The sequence below is a fragment of the Gopherus flavomarginatus genome, chromosome 6 (assembly GCF_025201925.1).
Source record: "Gopherus flavomarginatus isolate rGopFla2 chromosome 6, rGopFla2.mat.asm, whole genome shotgun sequence".
In the NCBI taxonomy this organism is placed as follows: Eukaryota; Metazoa; Chordata; order Testudines; family Testudinidae; genus Gopherus; species Gopherus flavomarginatus.
Genome location: NC_066622.1, coordinates 18,386,879 through 18,399,671, shown reverse-complemented (window position 1 = coordinate 18,399,671; position 12,793 = coordinate 18,386,879). Strand labels below are relative to the sequence as shown.

Here is a 12,793-nt window from a genome sequence, read left to right as displayed (position 1 = left end):
ACTGCCCAATGACCACAAAATCTGTTAAGGTGCGAAGGCACCTGGCCAGTTTTATTGTAGCAAAGCATGGTCCTAGCTCCCTGGATAAATGTCTACAGTTACACTAGCAAATGGATGCAGCTCAGTCAGGGGCAGACCTTTACACTGCCCTCTCGGCTGGACAAAGACACTCCCTCGGAGATACATCTTTATACACCAATCCAAACAAGTTACTTATTGCCCTCTGACATATCAGGGTGCCACCCATTGCCTTGTATCTGTAGGTTCGATCAAAACATCTCTATTCATCATCCTGACCTTATCCTTAAAATGGGTCAGTGTATTCTTATCGCTGGGGAATGTGTTTATTGGAGCGTTCTGGTACCACCCTTCTGCAATATGCTTGCTTGTTTTGTGCCTCGCACCTCTTAGGAAAATATGTTTTTGCAATATCACCCCTATGCATGTCAAATTCTGTGAACAGGGCCTGCCTCTTGCTCACAACCTGACTTTGCTTTATATCAACAAAGTTTTGATCACTTTAGTTCAGGCCTCAGGCCTCATACAAGGCTTCTGATACAAGGGCTTATGTTTCAGGCTCTCTTCCTACTACAATAGTTATACTAATCTCATGATATGGAGGGGGCAGGATGGTGTCTGGCATGATTTCTGAGTGCTTGGTATGACAATAGTGGAGTGTGATGTTGAATTCACTGGAGGGCCAGCAGCGGGATCCCAGGATATGTCCCTGTGGACACAAGGGGAGGCAGTGTTTTCCCCAAGAATTGAAATTAGCGGGGGTGTTCGAATTTATGCAGGTATGTGTGTGTCAGGGACAATGAGGGGTCAGACCATGAGGGTGAAGGTGGGCTATATAGCACCTCAGTAAAAACTGAAAAATGTTTCATGATCATTTTATTAGCTTTAACTCATGTTTTAAAATCATCACACTAATTAAAGTTGGCTACTCAAGCCTTCTATGAAGCACTTCATCTACATCCTTCTTGGTTTCTTGTTATAATTTTGCACAACTTTGTTAGTGAACTTTTTGAATGCAATGCGTTCATCTTTGGTGGCTTCTCATGTGTCTGGTACTTCCATTCCTTCAGCTGATATGCTCATTAGTTCATTCACGTGATCAGGCAGAAGGCTATTTCTTTCCGAACACAAAATTCTACTCGATGAAAAAGAGAGAACGCTCAGCTGTAGCTGTTGTGACTGGGAGTAGCAAGAGATGAATTCCTACTTCTTTCATCCCAGGAAACATAGCATAAAGATCGGGTCAAGCCATAGTGATGATAAAGAAGTTGAAGTCAAATCTTCATTCATTCATCGTATGATATTCCACTCTGTGTTCAAATTCGCTATTCTGTCTTGAGCACATGGGGACATGGCACATGGCAGTTGGTAGTGCCTTACTCACTCCACTCAACTGTCAGCGTTTTATAGGACAGGGATCTGTAAAAGCTATGTAGAGGTTGAGTAGAATCTAGAAGTTGCTGTTGTAGATTTTTAAGAATCAAGTCTGTGTACTTTTTCAGTTGTCTTATCAAACACTTCTTGTCCTCTTCACTTAAGGATTCACTATAAATGCCTTCATTAGTCAACTTCTGGGCTGAAGTCTTTGCTTCTTGCAGTATTTTTTCAATGGATAGCTTTCTGATTGATCCAAATGTAGCTTCTATTGCTGAACAAAGATCTACTACTGTTGTAGCAGATGACTGGATGCCATTGTTTTATGACCCAAGTATTTTCAACAGTAGACTTACAAGAGAGAGGATGGCAATAGTCTTCTCTGAATGTAGTAGCAAAAGTAATCCAGCAGCCTCACTACTTAGATCCATCCCATTTTGGTAGATACTTTCCAAAGCCAATAATAACGGCTGGAGTAATTTTAAGAGAACAGCCAATGATTGTTCATGAGAAAGCCAGAGGGTTTTCCCAGGTTGGACTAATTTGAACTTCAGTCCAAGTGTCTTCTATATTTTCCAAGTTATTCAGTCTTTTTGGACTTTTGCGGAAAAAAGAATGATGAAGACATTACATTTATAGCTTTTTAAATTTCTTTTGAAGAGTCTGCAGCTCATACTAGCACTCGTTGGAGTAGATGGCTTCTGTAGTGTGTATAGAAGAGATTAGGGTTACACTTTTCTCTGAGCAAAGCTTGTACTCCACTATGTCTTCCAGAGAAGTTTGCAGCTCCATCAAATGCACAAACAGCCATCTGTTTGGGGTCCACTTGACAAGCATTTAACTCTTCTAAGACTGGGTTGTCACAGATGCAGCTGATGTGTATTCTATAATTTGAACATTTAGAAATGCATCTACTGGCCTACCACTGACATCAAGATAACGTACACAATGACTTAATACTTGATATCCATTGGCATTGGTGCATTCATCAGCCACGAATGCAAGTTTTTTGAATGTGGGGAGAGAGTTCTTCACTTTTTCAACTGTTGAGTCTTTCACTGTTGCACCACATGCTTCTAGCCAGTCAGCTGAATTTCTTGCAGAAAGACAGTGAACATTTGCTGGTCAGTGTTCAACTTCAGGATGAACATTGGCCTCCAGTTTGTAGCATGTTGTATCTCATGCTTAAATAGAAAGTATGATGCCGCAGCCCTGTTTGTTTGCATGAATTGTGTTATGTGGCCAGGATTCTTAACAGCCCCATTAACACTCTCACTGGTGTTGTTCTTGGTCAGTGGAGACTCAGAGTTCAAAGGTGCTTTCACATGAGTTCACCTCCCAGATGATGGGCAAGAAGGCACCTTGCTTGTTCCTCCAGCTGCTTACTTTTCCCTCTGGCCACTGTTGTTCATTGTGCCACTATTCACTCCATTGCTCTGTTGCCAATGGCCCTGTACCATCACTTTCTGCTGCCACTGTGACCTCTGAGAGTTGGTCTCTTGAGGTTTCACCCAGCCCTCTGTGATTTCACTGAGCTCTCAGTGCGGAAACCTCACTGCTAGTGCAGACTGGGTCATCTTTTCCACAGAAACACTGTCCCACAGCAGGTCTAAGCATTTAGACCTAATTATCAGTGATTTCAGCTGTAGTGGTCACTTAACAAACCAAAAGGCTATTTGTAGAGCCTAATCAGCTCTGTCTTTAAACAGTGGAGTACTTGTAATAGTATTTGTGACTCAGGCAGACTATCAAGCAAAACACCTGTCCCCATCCTCTCTCTTGATACCCTCAATCAGTACAGTCTACGGCCCTTTACTCATACAATAACATTTCATTACCCCCCTCATTCAAGGGATTTATAACCCAATCCCAGCCAAAATCTATTACTTGGGCAATACAGCTCTGTTTGCTGGATACCTATGTAGATTAGGTGTGAATGCAAATACAATCTGGTCCTGAACCCTTTCACCCCAGCCCCCAGCAGCTGTCAGAGCTCATTTAGACTTTGCTTACAAATCATAATTTGAAATTATTAGGTTGGCCAACATCACCAAAATGAATACACTGCCATGGCCATAAAAACCAACAGCTGTCCAAGGAAGCTAGTCTATGTTCATACTTTTCAAATCTATTATACTTTTTCAGATGCATGTATTTTATCATACACTTTATATGCTTTTAACGTGCATATTAATGTTTCAATTTCAATGTCCAAACAATCACTAAATTGACAATAATGCATGCACCTAGTTCACAAAACTCGAGGGTGTTGGTGAAATTCGGGGTGGGTCTAGGGAAATCCCTGAGGGGAGGGTCCCATTGCGCCTGCTGGCCCCTGTATTTTAAACAGCCCTGGGAGCGTCTCTGTGAGAGGGAGACGGACACACGGTAGCAAATAAACAATCTGCCTTCTGCTAGAGGGACGCGCCTTCGCCCTCAATGACTGGCCTGGCCCCGCCCCACCCTGGCCAGGCCCAGCCACAGCCCTGGCAGGGGAGCAGGGCGCATCCGCCGCAAAAACTACATCTCCCAGCAACCTCCGGGGCGGGGCCGGAAGTATGCGCGCGCCGGTTGCTGTGCCGGGAGCTGAGCGCGGGTGATTTGGGGCCGGCTGCGCGCGGGCCGGGAGCTGGGCCTGCCTGTGGCGGGCACCATGGCGCTGGGCGAGCCGCGCTGGCCGGAGAACCTCTCCCTGCTGAAAGTAAGTGCGAGGGAGGCTCCTCGGGGCTTCAGTCCCGGCGCTGCGCTGGGGCTTGTACCGAGCCTCCCCATGACAACGGGGGGTACCGGCCCAGTGGGAGCGGCGGGGGGGCAGGACCTGGGGGAGAGTCTCTCAGGGGGAGCGGATTTACCTTCCCCACCCTCCCTAAAACTTCTGGGTGGCAGAACAGGCTCTTTGCTTTGAACAAGACCCATGCCCCATTTTTGCTAGGGAGGAAGCTGGATGGGGAGAGTTTGTCAGGAGGAGTGTCAGATAATACTGAATTACTAGCAGCGTTCCCATTTGGGAAAGGTCTTCTGCAAGAACTGCCATTCCCTTCCCCCTTTTCACTCTTGAGCTCTAGCAGAGGTGCCAAAGATTAAATATACACACTGGAACTGATTTTAGAAGCTGTTCTCAGTTCAATTTGTTTATTGAATTTGTGTTCAAGCTGCTACCAAAGAGCAATGTGACAGTTTGCATTTGTGTTGCCATTTAGTGTAACAGCTCTTGACATAAAACAACTGTTAAACTTGTCCCCAAGAGACATGAGGGATTTTTGTTTTTCATCTATGGGGTTTAGGAAACTGGTGGACAAGAATTTCTGAGAGTGCAAGCATGTAGATATTTCTTATATCATACATAGATGAAGAGTTTTTGAAGGATACCTTCGAATGACCTTAACTTTGTTTCCCATTTCAGGCAGTGGATGATTTGTTGCGTTGTGGGATATGCTTTGATTACTTTAATATTGCAATGATCATACCACAGTGTTCACATAACTGTAAGTACAGGAGTATTTTTGTGGGTGTGTGTATGTATCCCTTACTAGAGCCTGATTTTCATTCCATCCTGCCATCTCTTCTGTTAGATGTTAGGGTACGTCAACACAGCAGCGTAAGCCCAGGCTCGAGCTTAACCCCCCTGGCGTCCACACCACCAATTACATTAACCTAGGGCTTGAACCTATGGTCTCAGCATCCTGCAGGGCCTGAGGTTCAAGGCCCTTGTTAAGCTGACACCTAGATAATGGTATAGAGAGTACACTTATAAAGTTTGCGGCTGATGACAAGCTTGGGAGGGGTTGGAAGTGCTTTTGAGGATAAGATTAAAATGCAAAATGATCTGGACAAGCTGGAGAAATGGCCTGAAGAAAATAGGATGAAATTCAATAAGGGCTAATGAAAAGTACACCACTTAGGAAGGAAACCATCAATTGGACACATACAAAATGGGAAATGACTGCCTAGAAAGGAATACTGTGGAAAGGGATCTGGGGGTCATAGTGGATCACAAGCTAAATGTGAGTCAACAGCATAATACTGTTGCAAAAAAAGCAAATATCATTTTCGGATGTATTAGCAGGAGTGTTGTAAGCAAGACATAAGAAGTAATTCTTCCACTCTGCTCCGTGCTGATTAGGCCTCAGCTGATGTATTGTATCCAGTTCTGGGCACCATGTTTCAGGAAAGATGTGGACAAATTGGAGAAAGTCCAGAGATGAACAAAAAAATGATAATGGTCTGGAAAAATGACCTATGAGGGAAAAAAATTGCGTTAATTTAGTCTGGAGAAGAGAAACTGAGGGGTGATATGATAACAGTTTTCAGGTACATAAGAGGTTGTTACAAGGAGGGGGGAGGTAAATTGTTGTCTTTAATCTTTGAGGATAGAACAAGAAGCAATGGTCTTAAATTGCAGCAAGGGCGGTTTAGTTGGACCTTAGGAAAAACTTCCTAACTGTCAGGTTGGTTAAGCACTGGAATAAATTGCCTATGGAAGTTGTAGAATCACTGTCACTGGAGATTTCTAAGGTCAGGTTAGACAAACATCTGTCAGGAATGGTGTAGATAATACCTAGTCCTGCTTTGAGTGTAGGGGGCTGGACTAGAAGACCTCTCGAGGTCCCTTCTGGTCCTATGATTCTAGGGTCTGAGCCCTATTGCTTTTCTGAGTACATGTGGCCCTGGTTTGACTTACAGCCAGAGGACTTCTGGGACCTATCCCAGAGTTCATTGGGGCAACTTCCTTAGTCTTCTCTATGTGGACAGTCCGTGGTGCAGTCTATTGCACTGTATTGCAAATGGATGCCACACTTCCCTTTGCAAAGGGCAGCAGCTCAAATCAGCGTTAACCTGTTGTTTCCTGAACACTGGTCTGCAAGCACACTGTCAGAGAGCCTGCAGGGTTTTCAATGGAGACTGATCAGAAGAAGCTTTTTGCAAAGAGAGCTGCTTCATGGTTAGCCCTGCAGGAAGAGGGAGCACCAGAGCTCCTGGCTCAGCTTGGCTGTGTGAAGGGATGACCCCCTCCACAACACCTTGGCAATGCCCCCTTCTTGGTGGGCAGCTGTTTGGTTCCCACTCTACTCTCTGATCCACTCCTGCCCTCCCTGGGGCTGTATGTGCAGGGGCGTCTGGGCAGCATGCACTGTCAGGGCGGCAAGTGGTAGAACCCTGCATATCTGCTTTATGTTCAAAGCTGCAGATATCCATGGCCCATGTTTGCGGATCTGATACAGATACAGATTTTGTATCTGTGCAGGGCTTTAGCGAGGGGAGCCAGCCCCAAAACTGTCCTGCAGCCTCCTGTGGCAGGGACTCTGGGTCCTCCTTGCTGCTGCTCAGAGCTTGCCCAGAGCAGGGAGCAAAGCTGATAGGCAGGAGGTGGCTTCCAGATGCCAGGATATTGGGGGTTCTCTCTCCCCTGTTTGTGCTGATCCAAGAGCTCTACCACTCTGCCTACCTACAGGGCAGCCTCTTGGTCCCACTCTGCCCTCTGTCCTTTGCTTCTGGGGCTCCTCTGCCCTTCCTGGGGCTGTGTGTGCAGAGATGCCTGGGCAGCATGCGCTGAGGGCGGTGAATGGGAGCCAGTCCCAAAACTTCACCACAGTCTCCCGGGGATCCCTTATCCCTGCCTGCAGCAATGTGGCAGAGGCAGGGATAAGGGATTCCCAGGGTGAGGAGGGGGGTGCTGGAGCACGCTGCATCCAAGGCCAGGGGATGCACTTCATTGCTCCACAGCTGACAGTAGCCAGGCTGGGGGGTGTGTGTGTGTGTATGTGTGTTTTCTTCTGAAACCTACACTCTATGTCAGAGGCCTCAAACACGCAGGCCGCATGCAGCCCGCAAGGTTATTTTCTGTGGCCTGTGAGCTCCTCGCGGCCCCCCGCCCTCTTCCAGTGTTTACCTAGAGTGTCTCCGGCTGGACCCGCACTGGGGGCAGGGCAAGCTCCCTGCCTGACTGCCCTGTCCCCATGCCGCTCTGGGAAGCGGACGAGGAGGAGAGGCACAGTGGTGTGTGTTGATGTTGCTTCAGGCACCGCCTCCAGCAGCTCCCATTGACCGCGGTTCCCCGTTCCTAGCCAATGGGAGATACTGGGGGCAGTGCCTGAAGCAACAGCAACACACACAGCCCGTGCCCCTGCTCCCCCACATTCCAGCCGCTTCTTGGAGTGGCACGGGAACAGGGCAGGCAGGCAGGGAGCCTGCCCTGCCCCCGGTGTGCGCTGGGCCAGAACCCACCCCCCTGAACCCCTCCTGCAGTCGAACTCCCTGCCGTGACCCCCTGCCACATCCCTTCTGCACCCCAACCCACTGCCCTGAGCCCCCTGCTGTACCCTGCACTCTGACCCCCTGCCCTGAGCCCCCTGCTGCACCCCGCACCCCTCCTGCACCCTAACCCCCTTCCCTGAGACGCCTGCCGCATCCTGAACCGGACCCCTTGCCACACCCCTCCTGTATCCCAACCCACTGCCCTGAGCTCCCTGCCGCATCCTGCACCTCATCCCCTTCCTTGACCTCCTGCCGCACCCCTCATGCACCCCACACCCCAACTCCCTGCCATGAGCCCCTGCAGGGAGCTAGCCCCTTCCTGCACCCTGTTCTCATGGCATGCTGTAGAGAGTTGGTGCAGAGGTTTCCTCATAAAAATTCCTCTCTGGTGGTGTTTCATATGGAAAGTTATGATCTGGTCATTTATTATTTACTAGAGTGCAGTGTAGAGCTTATAAATTCTTGATGGGATTTAAAAAAAAAATGTATAGCCCTTTTAAATGGGTGCAAGGAGGGGTGGCCCAGATTCCCTCCCCCAACCTTTGACCACAGCTGGGTGGCATAACAGCGGAGTCCCTACTCTGCTGGCATAGCAGAGGGGAGGCCAGGTCAGATTTGAGTGATGTTGTGACTCCATGTGCCAGGTTGCAATGCCACTCACATTTGGGGCAGTTTGGCAGCCAACTTGCCCCCTCGCAGCAAAATTCTAGTGTCCTTGCTTCTAAATCAGAATTTGCAGATGGTGCCTCGTACTAGATGGTTCAGTGGTAACCACTGTCTTTAGTGAGCAAAGACCACCATCTTTCATCTATACATCCTAGCCCACACTTTCATAAATGCAGGTTGTAAATTGGGCAGTCATTTTTTGAGAGGTTTGTTGGGAAACAACTACTGTTTTTTTGAGAATGCAGATGTCTGTTGTAGGGACTAGTGCATTTAAATGCCATTGTTTTTGTTACAAAGAGTATATCTGTCAACTCACTGCTGAAGTGTCTTTCAGAATAATACATTAGCAGAACCCAGAGTCAGGAGTAGGGCTCAAAGCTGTCTTGTAGATGGGATTATAGGTGGAGCTGGTAGTGCTGCCTCTTGTTAAGATTACCTGTCATCTCCCATTATACGATCCTGTTTTCAGTTGATTATGATTTTGCCAAATATTAACTGTCTTGGCTGAAATTTTCCATGCTGGGTGTCAGCCTCAGGCTGAATTTGCTGGCAAGTTTCAGCAAAAAAGTGCGTGAGATTAGGAAAAAATACATGTTTTAAAAAAATTTACAGTTTGTTGAGAAGCTATGTAGCTTAAATGCTTTGGCGCAAGGGCTTGAAATTTGACAAGGGTGTTGCCCTGGTGGTGCCTTTTGCTGGTTGTGCCAAAAAATGTACATGTTGAGCAAATTCAGATACCTCTGAAAATCTATTTGCATGTAGTCTGTAGAAACTTGGTGGAGTTTGGCAGCTAAATTCTTGGAAGATTACATCTCTACTGAGCATACCCTAGGGTTGCAGGGGCCAAGCAGGACTTTCCCTACAATTGCCGTTCCTGGGTGCTGTGGGTTGGTCTGGCGCTAGGCACCAGGGAGACTCTTCAGTGATGTCAGTGCTGCTGGTATTGATATGCTACACAGGGATCAGCAACCTTTTGGCATGTGGCCCAGCAGGAAAATCTGCTGGTGGGCCTGAACGGTTTGTTTACCTGCAGCGCCTGCAGGTTCGGCCGATTGCAGCTCCCACTGGCCATGGTTTGCCATTCCAGGCCAATGGGGGCTGTGGGAAGTGGCGGCCAGCAGATCCCTTGGCCCATGCCACTTCCTGCAGCCCTGAATTGGCTGAATCTGCGGACACTGCAGGTAAACAAACCGTCCTGGCTCCCCATCAGATTTCCTTGATGGGCCATGTGCCAAAGATTGCTGATCTCTGTGCTAACGTATGCACAGTGAGGCTGAGTTAAGTTTGTGCAGGCATCCTTAATTCTGGCATTTCCCAATTTTTGAGTGCTTGGTTTTGTAACCCTAATGTTCTTTTCACATTGTGTTAGGGCTTCTCTATACTTATGACTAAATTGGCACTGCTGCGATTGATTTAGCAATGTCGATTTAGTGGGTGTAGTGAAGACAAGCTAAGTCAATGGCAGAGCGCTCTCCTGATATCTATACTCCCTCTCTCCGAGAGACTGGAAGTAAGTTGGCAGGAGAGTGTCTCCCATCAAAATAGTGTGGTGTAGGTAGTTGTCATAAACAGATAGCTAAGGGTTAATGTCTCTTTCACCTGGAAAGGAGTAACCTGAAACACCTGACCAGAGGACCAATCAGGAAACAAGACTTTTTCAAATCTGGGTAGAGGGAAGTTTTGGGTGTGAGTTCTTTGTCTTGGGTCTGACCCTCTCGGCTCTGAGAGTGATCTTTCTATCTCCTGCCTTTCTAATCTTCTGTTTCCAAGTTGTAAGTACAAGGATAGTAAGACAATAGGTTTATATTGTTTTCTTTTGTATTTACATGTGTGTAGTTGCTGGAATGTTTTAAATTGTATTCTTTTTGGATAAGGCTGTTTATTCATTTTTCTTTTAAGCAATTGACCCTGTATATTGTCAACTTGATACAGAGCCTATTTTTAATGTCCTTTTTTCTTTCTTTCTTATATAAAGCTTTCTTTTTAAGACCAGCTGGAGTTTTTCTTTAGTGGGGACTCCAGGGAACTGAGTCTGCAGCTCACCAGGGAATTGGTGGGAGGAAGAAGTCAAAGGGAAAATCTCTTTGTGTTAGATTTACTAAGCCTGACTTTGCATACCCTCTGGGTGAGGGCGAGAGATTAGATCTCTCGGTACTTGTGTTTCCAGGACTGGAAGCAGGGAATCTCCTAGGGTCGTCCAGGGATGGGAGCCTGGGAGGAAGTAACCAGGAAACAAGGGGAGGGGGTTATTTCCCTTTGTTGTAGGACTCAAGGCATCTGAGTCTGGGGGCCCCCAGGGAAGGTTTTGGGGAGACCACAGTGAGCTAGGCACTGTATAATTCTTAGCTGGTGGCAGCGGTACCAGATCCAAGCTGGTAACTAAGCTTGGAGGTTTTCATGCTAACACCCATATTTTGGATGCTAAGGTCCAGATCTGGGAAGAAATGTTATGACAGTAGTGCTCTAAGTCGACGTAAGTTACTTCGACTTCAGTTACTTAACTTGCGTAACTGAAGTAGCATAACTTAGGTTGACTTACAGCTTCAGTGTAGACTAGCCCTTAGGAAGGTATATTGCAGAAGCAGTTTCACATTGGTGTTCTTGTGATTATTGCAGGCAGAGAGGTGCAGGAAATTTAACTGGAACAATAAGAAAGTACATGTTAAAATTATCTTTAATGATTGTTTTATTGCTTGATGTGTTCTTCCAGCTGTTATTAGACAGCTGCATGCCCAAAGCAATCTGTGAATAACTTGGGATGCAGAGTGTGATGCTTCTGACAGATTTTTCCTTAAAAATATATTTGTTTCAAGAAGAAATGCAATTACAATATTATTGGAAAGTTTAATCAGCTCTACTTAGGTGTAATGAAAGCCATGTCTACGGTTAAAACTAGGACGGAACATTTACTTGACAGTAGATGAGTAGGGAATAAAAACCTATCAGCAGAGAACTTAATCAGATCTATTAATTTACATAACAGTAACCCAGAGCACTCATATGCTTATGGAGCTTTACATTCTCAAAGCACTTAAAAACACTCCTGTGAGGGAGTTCTTATCTCCATTTTACTGAATGGAGAAATTGAGGCAGAGAAGCGAAGTGCCTTTCCCATATCCACGTACTGAGTCATTGTCAGAGCTGGGACTGGAGCTCAGGAATTCCTAGGCCCTTCATACGCCTTTCGTCCAAAGAAGCCCTTCTGGAAGGCTCAATTCTGGAAAACGCTAAGCATCCTCAACTCCCACTGAAATAAACTTTCAACTTCGGTTGGGGGTGCTCAGTACATTGCAGAATTAAACTCTTACCCCGTTTAATCATTTCTTAGCAGGAGGATAAAAATAATGGCTAATGGAAGGCTCTCTGAAGTTAATGGGAGTTAGTGAATTGACTTCAGTGAGCTTTGGAAAAGGCCCTAAAAGATAGGAGCATGGAACCTGTGTTAAATCTTCCCCCTGATTTTACTCCATATACTGGATGAGATTTGAATTTTGTGGTTCTAGAAAGTGTAGTTATTTCAAACTTGAAGGTTAGCTCAGTAAACCATGATATTTTAACAATAAAAGTTGATGTGCTTTGTGGTATATTTGCTAAATATTTTTTTTAAATGGACACACAGACTGAGATCAAATGCTGAAATATGCTGGTAAAGGTTCCATTAAAATAGAATAGTGTTCTTTATTGAATGTTTCGGTTTTTACATATGACTATAATTACTTTAGTTCACATTTTGCTAGATTAAAAAAAATATATATAGTTACTCAACTATGTGTTTAAAAAACAAACTAGCAGTCCTTGTGGCACATTAGAGACTAACATTTTTTTGGCCATAAGCTTTGGGCTAGAACCCATTTCATCAGATGCATGAAATGAAAAATACAGAAGCAATTATAAATACATGAAAGGATGGGGGTTGCTTTACCAAGTGTGAGGTCAGTCTAATAAGATAAATCAGTTAAAAGCAGGATACCAAGTGTAACTTTTGAAGTGGTAAGAGAGTGGCCCATACAGACAGTTGACAAGAAAGCATGAGTAACAGTAGGGAGAAATTAGTATTGAGGAAATTCGGTTTAGGTTTTGTAATGACCCAACCACTCCCAATCTTTATTCAGGCCTAATCTGATGGTATCCAGTTTGCACATTAATTCCAGTTCTGCAGCTTCACATTGGAGTCTGTTTTTTGAAGTATTTTTTGTTGAAGAATTGCCACTTTTAGGTCTGTTACTGAGTGACTAGAGAGACTGAAGTGTTTGTTTTTGACTGTTATGATTCCTGATGTCAGATTTGTGTCCATTTATTCTTCTGCATAGAGACTGTCCGGTTTTGCCAATGTACATGGCAGAGGGGTATTTATACCTGCTCCTGTATTTTTCTCTTCATGCATCTGGTGAAGTGGGTTCTAGCCCATGAAAGCTTATGCCCAAATAAGTGTGTTAGTTTCGAAGGTGACACAAGGACTCCTTGTTTTTTTGCTGATTCA

The 12,793-nt window shown here is 45.6% G+C and overlaps 1 protein-coding gene across 16 annotated transcripts in view; it reads left to right on the top strand.

Moving 5' to 3' along the window:
* The window catches only part of RAD18 (RAD18 E3 ubiquitin protein ligase), a 159,082-nt gene that overhangs the window by 15,262 nt on the left and 131,027 nt on the right, over positions 1-12,793 (top strand). For 15 of the 16 annotated variants that reach the window (XR_007774959.1, XR_007774960.1, XM_050957459.1 and 12 more), the window contains exons 1-2: positions 3,997-4,093; positions 4,796-4,877. Coding sequence is in view for 13 of the 16 variants with exons in the window: in XM_050957459.1 (XP_050813416.1) it covers positions 4,046-4,093; positions 4,796-4,877 (130 nt within the window). In the remaining 3 variants the exon portion in view is untranslated. Of the gene's footprint in view, positions 1-3,996; positions 4,094-4,795; positions 4,878-12,793 lie in introns of those variants that run through there. The other variant, XR_007774961.1, reaches the window with a different exon arrangement.